Below are 11,094 nucleotides of genomic sequence, written 5' to 3'. Positions count from 1 at the left end.
GGAAACATTATGTTCTTTACAAGTGTATGTAAACTTTTGCATGTTGTATGCATGCATGTGTGATGTTGTGGCGTACCTCAAGGATCAATACTTGGACCAACCTTGTTCAATCTTTATATAAATGACATTTGTAGAGTTATAAAAGACTTAAAGTTAGTATTATTCACGGATGATACAACAGTGTTTTGTTCAGGAGACAACACACAGAAGATAATACAAATAATAAGAGAAGCAATTAAAAATATGGTTTGACCAAAACAGACCATCTTTGAATCTCAGTAAAACTAAAATAATAATATTTGGTAACAATAGAAGAGAAAGTCAAACACAAATACAAATAGACGGAGTAGATATTGAAAAGGTCAATTAAATCAAATTGCTAGGTGTAATGATTAATAAAATGAACTTGATCCAATTCAAGACACTTCAAGTGTTTACAAAGTACAAAGAACAAGAACTATGATAAACCCTCTGAATTTATTTCATCCATCCATTCATTTTCTAGTTATTTATTTCACCATATGAAATATAACCTACTTCACTAATTAGTATTTATTTATTTTTAATGATATTACTTATGGAATACATTGTGAATAAATTGAGAACAGGAAGTGAACAAAAGTGTCAGCTAAGGCTATGTCAAGGAAAATGGGTAGGATTAAATAGGCTCTGCTTCTTCCTACTCCTTTTTAAACATGTTGAATAGAGAAACTGGAAATTGTGATGCATCATGTTGTACGCATGCATGTGCGATGTATCATGTTGTATGCATGCATGTGCGATGTATCATGTTGTATGCATGCATGTGTGATGTATCATGTTGTATGCATGCATGTGTCATGTATCATGTTGTATGCATGCATGTATCCTGTTGTATGCATGCATGTGTGATGTATTATGTTGTATGCATGCATGTATCCTGTTGTATGCATGCATGTGTGATGCATTATGTTGTATGCATGCATGTGCGATGTATCATGTTGTATGCATGCATGTGTGATGTATCATGTTGTATGCATGCATGTGTCATGTATCATGTTGTATGCATGCATGTATCCTGTTGTATGCATGCATGTGTGATGTATTATGTTGTATGCATGCATGTGCGATGTATCATGTTGTATGCATGCATGTGTGATGTATCATGTTGTATGCATGCATGTGTCATGTATCATGTTGTATGCATGCATGTGTCATGTATCATGTTGTATGCATGCATGTATCCTGTTGTATGCATGCATGTGTGATGTATCATGTTGTATGCATGCATATGCGATGTATCATGTTGTATGCATGCATGTGTGATGTATCATGTTGTATGCATGCATGTGTGATGTATCATGTTGTATGCATGCATGTGTGATGTATCATGTTGTATGCATGCATGTGTGATGTATCATGTTGTATGCATGCATGTGTGATGTATCATGTTGTATGCATGCATGTGTGATGTGTGATGTATGCGTCCATGTGTGATGTATCATGTTGTATGCATGCATGTGCGATGTATCATGTTGTATGCATGCATGTGTGATGTGTCATGTTGTATGCATGCATGTGCGATGTATCATGTTGTATGCATGCATGTGTGATGTATCATGTTGTATGCATGCATGTGTGATGTATCATGTTGTATGCATGCATGTGCGATGTATCATGTTGTATGCATGCATGTGTCATGTATCATGTTGTATGCATGCATGTGTCATGTATCATGTTGTATGCATGCATGTGTCATGTATCATGTTGTATGCATGCATGTGTGATGTGTCATGTTGTATGCATGCATGTGTGATGTATCATGTTGTATGCATGCATGTGTGATGTATCATGTTGTATGCATGCATGTGTGATGTGTGCATGCATGTGTGATGTATCATGTTGTATGCATGCATGTGTGATGTATCATGTTGTATGCATGCATGTGTGATGTGTCATGTTGTATGCATGCATGTGCGATGTATCATGTTGTATGCATGCATGTGTGATGTATCATGTTGTATGCATGCATGTGTGATGTATCATGTTGTATGCATGCATGTTCCACATAAACTAAACTCTCATAACATTACGACTTCACTCATGTGATATTAAGATTGTATTCATATAATACGACTTTATACTTCCATTATTATAGCTTGTTAATATTATCTTGGAATGTTACTTTTTTCTTGTTACATTGTGACCGTACGCTCCTAATATTTTAACTTTATTCTTGTAACCTCATTATGTCTTTATCTCCTTAAAGTTCCATGTTTCTTCTCCTTCTTACTGTCAAACTGGCATCTCATTTTCCAGAATTTCACCGTACAAATACCAGTGGTACCATTTTTCCATTTTCACTAACTCGGTGTAAAAACACTTTAAATGTTGCCATAATATTCTGTTGCCTGAGCTGCCTCAGAATCAGAAATACTTTATTAATCCCAGAAGGGAAATTCAGACTTTTGCCTCAATATTTTTTTATAGCATATATTATGAAACTTATTTTTCTCCTCATAAAATTCCATCATTATTAGAACAAATATTGGATTTTTTATTGCAAATAATGACTTTATTCTCCCGATATTTCAACTTTGCCTTCTTCCTCCAGCAGCGATATGCAACTAAATTGTTTCGGGGGCCACATTTCTAGAAAAATCTCAGGACATTCACTGTTAGTCCTATTTTGTATATTCCTGAGAACAGGCGTCCTCTACAGTGGACATCTCCTTTATTTGTCAGAGTTACAGGTGTGCTCTGCCGTTTTTAAGGACCTTATGCAAAAAAGAAGCTGGTCAAAGATCCTCTGTATGACAGCGCTCTCGTGTTTTTAGGAATCTGCTGCAAAAATGTGAGGTTTTTGAACCAGTTGAAGAGCCCAAATGATGAAAAAGAAAGGACCTAAAATGGACCCTTGAGGAACACCACTAGTACAAGTAAATAAGTTGAACACGTGACGAAGACTCATTGCACCTGAAGTAAACAACACCTTAGTTACATAAATCACATTACGAAAACAAAAAAGGGGAGGACTTAAAGGCGCGCCTTGAGGAACGCCTCAGTTGTGTCAATCACACGTTTGGACCCCAAGGTTTGCTCGCAAGGTCAAATGTTTGTTTACAGTGGTCCAAGTTCCTCTAAACCAGTGTTTTTCAACCACTGTGTGTGCTGTGAGATACAGTCTGGTGTGCCGTGGGAGAGTATCTAAATTCACCTATTTGGGTTAAAAATATTTTTTGCAAACCAGTAATTATAGTCTGCAAATGATGTGTTGTTGTTGAGTGTCGGTGCTGTCTAAAGCTCGGCAGAGTAACCGTGTAATACTCTTCCATATCAGTAGGTGGCAGCAGGTAGCTAATTTCTTTGTAGATGTCGGAAACAGCGGGAGGCAGTGTGCAGGTAAAAAGGTGTCTAATGCTTAAACCAAAAATAAACAAAAGGTGAGTGCCCCTAAGAAACGGCATTGAAGCTTAGGGAAGGTTATGCAGAACGAAACTAAAACTTAACTGGCTACAAACTCAACAAAAACAGAATGCTGGACGACAGCAAAGACTTACTGTGGAGCAAAGACGGCGTCCACAATGTACATCCGAACATGACATAACAATCAACAATGTCCCCACAAAGAAGGATAAAAAAACACTGAAATATTCTTGATTGCTAAAACTAAGTAGATGCGGGAAATATCACTCAAAGGAAGACATCAAACTGCTACAGGAAATACCAAAAAAATAGGAGCACAGGACAAGAACTAAAACACTACACACAGGAAAACAGCAAAAAATACAAAATAAGTAAGGGTGTGATGTGACAGGTGGTGACAGTACACCTACTTTGAGACAAGAGCTATAGTGATGCATGCTTGGTTATGGTTTAAAGTCATATCCAAAAATTGCGACAACGACTTTTTACTGTCAACTGTGTTAAGTTTTTTAGTGATTTCTGTTGGTGGTGTGCCTCTGGATTTTTTCAACGCAAAAAAATGTGCCTTGGCTCAAAAAAGGTTGAAAAACACTGCTCTAAACAACAGGAGCACTCTCGTCTTTTTAGGAATTGACTGCATTTTACTGTGTTTGTCTCCTAAGTTTGGAACTGGACTCGGGGGCCGGCATGGTGTCACTCATGGCCCCCAAGCCACCAGTTGAATAGCACTTGCCTACACCTTTTTGGACATGTTGAAATGAGAAACTGTGAATATGTGATATACCCTATTACAGCGGTTCTTAACAGAGGGGCCTGAGGCCCACTCCGATATTAACACTAGATTAGTAGTCATGATCCGTTACCTGGGTCATTGCATGATTTATGTTTGGTAGTTCTCCTGTTTTAGTCGGTTTCCTGGGTGCACCTTTTTTCCCTGTTTGCTGTTGGTTTCCATGGGCACTGATTCTCCTCACCTGTCTTTGTTGAGCAATTAGTCTTATCTACACACTAGCATTCCTCGTTTTTTCACCCTTGGTGACATTTTTTTTTTTTTTAGCGTCCTCAGTTTTGTGTTTATTGTCCTGCGTTTAATTTATTAAAAGGCTTAATCTTACCTGCACGCTGCTCCAGCTTGTTTTCTGCCTTGGAAGGAACACTACCAGCGCAGCCATGCGACCCCAACGTAACATTAGTCATGTTACTCTTGATTTGAATCATATTCAATATTTATATCTAACCTATTTGCAGTTTGTCAAATGATATGAAAGCATGTGTTAATCACAAAAATTATTATCAAGGCTTAGGCCAGGCTGATTAGAAAAATAGGTACTGATCAAATGTATTGCAAAAGAAGGGATTCATAAATACATTCAAACTAGAGATGTCCAATAATGGCTTTTTTGCCGATATCCGATATTCCGATATTGTCCAACTCTTAATTACCGATTCCGATATCAACCGATACCGATATATACAGTCATGGAATTAACACATTATTATGCCTAATTTTGTTGTGATGCCCCGCTGGATATATTAAACAATGGTTTTCCAAAATACAAACCCCATTTCCATATGAGTTGGGAAATTGTGTTAGATGTAAATATAAACGGAATACAATGATTTGCAAATCATTTTCAACCCATATTCAATTGAATGCACTACAAAGACAAGATATTTGAAACTAGTTCAAACTCATAAACTTTATTTTTTTTTGCAAATAATAATTAACTTAGAATTTCATGGCTGCAACACGTGCCAAAGTAGTTGGGAAAGGGCATGTTCACCACTGTGTTACATGGCCTTTCCTTTTAACAACACTCAGTAAACGTTTGGGAACTGAGGAGACACATTTTTTAAGCTTCTCAGGTGGAATTCTTTCCCATTCTTGCTTGATGTACAGCTTAAGTTGTTCAACAGTCCGGGGGTCTCCGTTGTGGTATTTTAGGCTTCATAATGCGCCACACATTTTCAATGGGAGACAGGTCTGGACTACAAGCAGGCTAGTCTAGTACCCGCACTCTTTTACTATGAAGCCACGTTGATGTAACACGTGGCTTGGCATTGTCTTGCTGAAATAAGCAGGGGCGTCCATGGTAACGTTGCTTGGATGGCAACATATGTTGCTCCAAAACCTGTATGTACCTTTCAGCATTAATGGCGCCTTCACAGATGTGTAAGTTACCCATGTCTTGGGCACTAATACACCCCCATACCATCACAGATGCTAGCTTTTCAACTTTGCGCCTATAACAATCCGGATGGTTCTTTTCCTCTTTAGTCCGGAGGACACGACGTCCACAGTTTCCAAAAACAATTTGAAATGTGGACTCTGACCACATTTCAGACCACAGAACACTTTTCCACTTTGTATCAGTCCATCTTAGATGAGCTCAGGCCCAGCGAAGCCGACGGCGTTTCTGGGTGTTGTTGATAAACGGTTTTCGCCTTGCATAGGAGAGTTTTAACTTGCACTTACAGATGTAGCGACCAACTTTAGTTACTGACAGTGGGTTTCTGAAGTGTTCCTGAGCCCATGTGGTGATATACTTTACACACTGCTGTCGCTTGTTGATGCAGTACAGCCTGAGGGATCGAAGGTCACGGGCTTAGCTGCTTACGTGCAGTGATTTCTCCAGATTCTCTGAACCCTTTGATGATATTACGGACCGTAGATGGTGAAATCCCTAAATTCCTTGCAATAGCTGGTTGAGAAAGGTTTTTCTTAAACTGTTCAACAATTTGCTCACGCATTTGTTGACAAAGTGGTGACCCTCGCCCCATCCTTGTTTGTGAATGACTGAGCATTTCATGGAATCTACTTTTATACCCAATCATGGCAACCACCTGTTCCCAATTTGCCTGTTCACCTGTGGGATGTTCCAAATAAGTGTTTGATGAGCATTCCTCAACTTTATCAGTATTTATTGCCACCTTTCCCAACTTCTTTGTCACGTGTTGCTGGCATCAAATTCTAAAGTTAATGATTATTTGCAAAAAAAAAAATGTTTATCAGTTTGAACATCAAATATGTTGTCTTTGTAGCATATTCAACTGAATATGGGTTGAAAATGATTTGCAAATCATTGTATTCCGTTTATATTTACATCTAACACAATTTCCCAACTCATATGGAAACGGGGTTTGTAAATCAACTCGAGTTATGGAAAAAAATGCCAACATGGCACTGCCATATTTATTATTGAAGTCACAAAGTGCATAATTTTTTTTAACATGCCTCAAAACAGCAGCTTGGAATTTGGGAGACATGCTCTCCCTGAGAGAGCATGAGGAAGTTGAGGTAGGGGGTGTGTATTGTAGTGTCCCGGAAGAGTTAGTGCTGCAAGGGGTTCTGGGTATTTGTTCTGTTGTGTTTATGTTGTGTTACGGTGCGGATGTTCTCCCGAAATGTGTTTGTCATTCTTGTTTGGTGTGGGGTTCACAGTGTGGCACATATTTGTAACAGTGGTAAAGTTGTTTATACGGCCACCCTCTGTGTGACCTGTATGGCTGTTGACCAAGTATGCGTTGCATTCACTTGATATTATGTGATTGGGCCGGCACGCAAAGGCAGTGCCTTTAAGGTTTATTGGCGCTCTGTCCGTCTGTGTACCACTCCGTACAGCGGCGTGTTAAAAAGTCATAAATTGTACTTTTTGAAACCAATACCGATAATTTCCGAAATTACATTTTAAAGCATTTATCGGCCGATAATATCGGCAGTCCGATATTATCGGGCATCTCTAATTCAAACAAAATTAATAGTAATAGTAATGTTTCTTAAATAAAATTAAAGTGCAAATGAAAATACAGCTTCACCACTTTAGTCATAATTCTTGCGCTTAAGAAACTTCTCTATGACTTTATCTCCAGACTTCTGTTTGTTTGATATTCTCATTACTGCCACAAGTGGTGGAAAAGTGTATTGCAACTGAGGGTAACACTTTAGTATGGGGAACATATTCACCATTGATTAGTTGCTTATTAACATGCAAATTAGTAACCTATTGGCTCTTAATTAGTCATTATTAAGTACTTATTAATGCCTTATTCTGCATGGCCTTATTATAACCCTAACCCTAACCAGATAACTCTAAATGAACTCTTTGTTACTTAGAATATGTTCCCCATACTAAAGTGTTACCCAACTGAGTACTCATACGGACCAGAAACAGATAATTGTGGACAGCTCTCTGTGGGGCGCTCACGATGGTTAAGACACACCGCCATATATGCACGTTGGAAATAAACTAATCTCCATGATGACGTTATTCCCATGAAGCCACCACATTATTTCAGGAAGATGAACAGTTTTCTGGTCACAATATTTCATTTCTTTTTTTCTCTCCAATCAACTTGATAGCCGGTAAACATTTGCTGGGATGTGAATGTGATGGCGCTTCTCTCTCGTCTTGTTCCCACAGCTCACACAAAAGGCTCCAGTGAAGTGGGATCCAGCGGCCCCGGGTCGGAGGGCTCCAAGCCCCCCTCAGTGCGGGTGATCGGGGCCTCGCCGCCCGCCGTCCGGCCAGGACCCTGCGGCCTGGCGCTGCTTCTTGCTGCACTTTGCTCACAATGGACTCTCTTCTGATGCGGACCCCCACGCCACAACCACCATCTTTCCTCCCGCCGGGCGCCGGGCGGGACAGAAAGACCGGAGGATTCTTGTCCTGGAGCACGTCTCCAAACAGCAGCTTCCTCTGTAAGGAAATGGGCGGGACGTGCGTGCGTGCACCAACCAACGCAGCCCTTCACTCTTAAAGACACGCCCCTCGGTGAGGTTTCCACGTACGCCAATTCCCTTTACACTTTTATTGCTTCCGCCCGCGCACACTCGCTCCTTGGAAAACCTATTTCCCGTCCGTGGGTTATGGAAGGCGTGATAGATTGATGAATCAGTTTCAGGCGCCCAACCTCGACCGAGTGTGTTTCCTGGCGGCCGTTTAGAATGTAGTGTGTGTGCAGGCCAGCAGCCCTCACACACACGTGTGTGTGTGTATGTGAGTCAGTGTATGTACTTTCAGTTTATATGCAAACAAACCAGCGACTTAAAGGAAGCGGCGAGAGAGGAAGAAGCGTGAAGGTTTTTATTGACTTGATGAATGATTGGCGTGCATCCTGTGTTGTTTGTGGAACTGCTCCTCGTTGCATGTTGTCAACCCGACATGATTTAGCCAAGCATGCCAGGACCTTACAGTAGGGAAGGGATTCATACAGGCCCCCATTCCTGGGTGGTTTTTCATTTTGCAATGCTGAAAACGATGGAAAGTGCCACTCTACATAGCAACTGATGCTGTGGTGGAAGGTGGAAACACAACACTCTGCTGCAGGGGTGTCAAACTCATTTGAGCTCAGGGGCCCGCATGGAGGAAAATCTATTCCGGACTGATAAAATCACAGCATGATAATTAAAAAATAAAGAAAACCACCAAAAAAATGTTTTTGTTTGTTTTACTTTGGCCAAAAATAGAACGAGCACATCCTGAAAATGTACACACGACAAATAATAAGTTAAGTTAAAGTTAAAGTACCAATGATTGTCACACACACACGAGGTGTGGCGAAATTATTCTCTGCATTTGACCCATCACCCTTGATCACCCTCCTGTGAGGTGAAGGGAGTAGTGAGCAGCAGCGGTGGCCGCGCCCGGGAATAATTTTTTGGTGTTTTAACCCCCAATTCCAACCCTTAAACAGGGAGGTAATGGGTCCCATTTTTATAGTCTCTGGTATGACTCGGCCGGGGTTTGAACTCACAACCTACCGATCTCAGGGCGGGAACTCTAACCACTAGGCCACTGAATCCTCTTGGCGAAACATTTCAAGTTAGTTGAAGATTCTGAGGAAAAATTTGGCGCAGTTTAAAAACACCATGAACTTGTTTTTACCAAGCCATTCAACTTCAAGCACTTCCTGTTTAGGATTCTCATGTGGGCAGACAAAAGTGTGTTTGAAAAAGCAACCGAGTGTTTCCTCAAACCGCTGCATTGGTGGCATCCGCAACTGCCACAACACATTCATTTATCATCATTCAAATATTACGATTATGATATAAACAAAAAAATGGACACCATAACAGCCGAATTAAAGGTGATATAACGTCAAACTTAACCAAACTTTGTAGATTTAAATATATAATAAAATAGAACAAACAACAAATGTAGAAACACACATTTTTACAAAGGAGTTCAGGGTGCACATCTTGTCAACACATTGTGAGGGCTGCACATAACTCTAACGTGTTGATTTAAGTCTTTGCCTCTCTCAGTTTAGTTTTTTATCCGTTAAGTGGATAATTTATATTTTAAAAAAGTATTATGCATCACTACAGCATCAGTCTGCCGCCATCTGCTGCCAGCCTCAACAGGAGCAGCTGATTGTTTGCACCTGCGCTGATTGGAGTAGCGGCAGCCAATCCAGAGGGCGCTTAAAGTCAGCTGACACGTCATCTTAGACAGTATGATGTGGGTAACAATTAAATTGATACTGCGACATCCAGTGGACACATTTAGAACAGCAGTTTATTTCTTTCAAATATTGCAGCTCATTTTTATACTTGGCAAACTCATCTTGCGGGCCCGATTTAACCTGTTTGACACCCCTGGTCTACTGGCTAAATTGGCCACGTTTCATGTGTCAGGTAAACCGACACGAATGGGGCCATGTGAATCCCCATCCTACTCGACATGATGGTAGGACTCTTCGTAATTGTGGGCTTCTTCCTTCGACACCAGTGACATCTAAGGCCCAACGTTCCTCACTAGTCCTACAGATCAGCAGTAAATCCTTCCTGGTCTGGGCAGAAGAATCCCAAACAACAAAGTACGCCAATGATTGTTGGCTGGAATGATGCGCGTGATACCTTCATGAATGTACGCGCAGTGCCACTAGTGGCTGGTTAAGGTATTACACATTCAGCTGACATTCTACGGAGACCAGGTGTGCTCAAACCTTTTGCCCAAACATGTGCCAACGTGCCGCAAGGCCAAATACTGCGCTTTAAGTACAGGTGTCCCGATACAAATTTTTCACGTGCAATACGATATCCATATTGGATACGATACCAGCAGGAATCATACAAACTTTTGTTTTTGTCGTGTAAAATGTTAGAACATGTTTGATGAAGGAAAGCTGGTCTAAAACAGAAAACAATGGAATTAACATATTAACCTATTAACAGTTTAGATTGGATTTATGCTGTCTTTAAATTCAAGTGGAGTGGTAATTGTGTCTTTTCTTGGTGACTCCTAGTGGTCACGATATTTCACAAAGTTAAGCTCATGACAATGTAAGTTGAATGATGCGGACACGTTTGTTACTGGACACTTTCTAATACGCCTGTGCTTTGGAGACTTTGTAGAGGTCAGAGCCGTTCAACTGGCCACATCCGGCCTCACATGACCCCAGACTGACCTGACGTGACCCCAGACCAGCCTGACATGACCCCAGACTGACCTGACATGACCCTGGACCTGCCTGACGTGACCCCAGACTGACCTGACATGACCCCAGACCGGCCTGACGTGACCCCAGACTGACCTGACATGACCCCAGACCTGCCTGACATGACCCCAGACCGGCCTGACGTGACCCCAGACCAGCCTGACGTGACCCCAGACCAGCCTGACATGACCCCAGACTGACCTGACGTGACCCCAGACCAGCCTGAAATGACCCCAGACCAGCCTGACA

General features: G+C 41.0%; 1 protein-coding gene across 8 annotated transcripts in view; it reads left to right on the top strand.

Moving 5' to 3' along the window:
- Positions 1–10,872, top strand: part of LOC133630945 (glypican-5-like) — a 385,962-nt gene extending 375,090 nt beyond the window's left edge. For all 8 annotated transcript variants that reach the window (XM_062022830.1, XM_062022827.1, XM_062022828.1 and 5 more), the window contains one exon: positions 7,827–10,872. In XM_062022830.1, coding sequence (XP_061878814.1) covers positions 7,827–7,993 — 167 coding nt within the window. In that variant the 3' untranslated portion in view covers positions 7,994–10,872. The remainder of the gene's footprint in view (positions 1–7,826) is intronic.
- Positions 10,873–11,094: the final 222 nt, after the last annotated feature.

This window comes from Entelurus aequoreus, linkage group LG16, assembly GCF_033978785.1.
Source record: "Entelurus aequoreus isolate RoL-2023_Sb linkage group LG16, RoL_Eaeq_v1.1, whole genome shotgun sequence".
Lineage (NCBI taxonomy): Eukaryota > Metazoa > Chordata > Actinopteri > Syngnathiformes > Syngnathidae > Entelurus > Entelurus aequoreus.
This window is presented reverse-complemented; position numbering and strand designations above follow the sequence as displayed.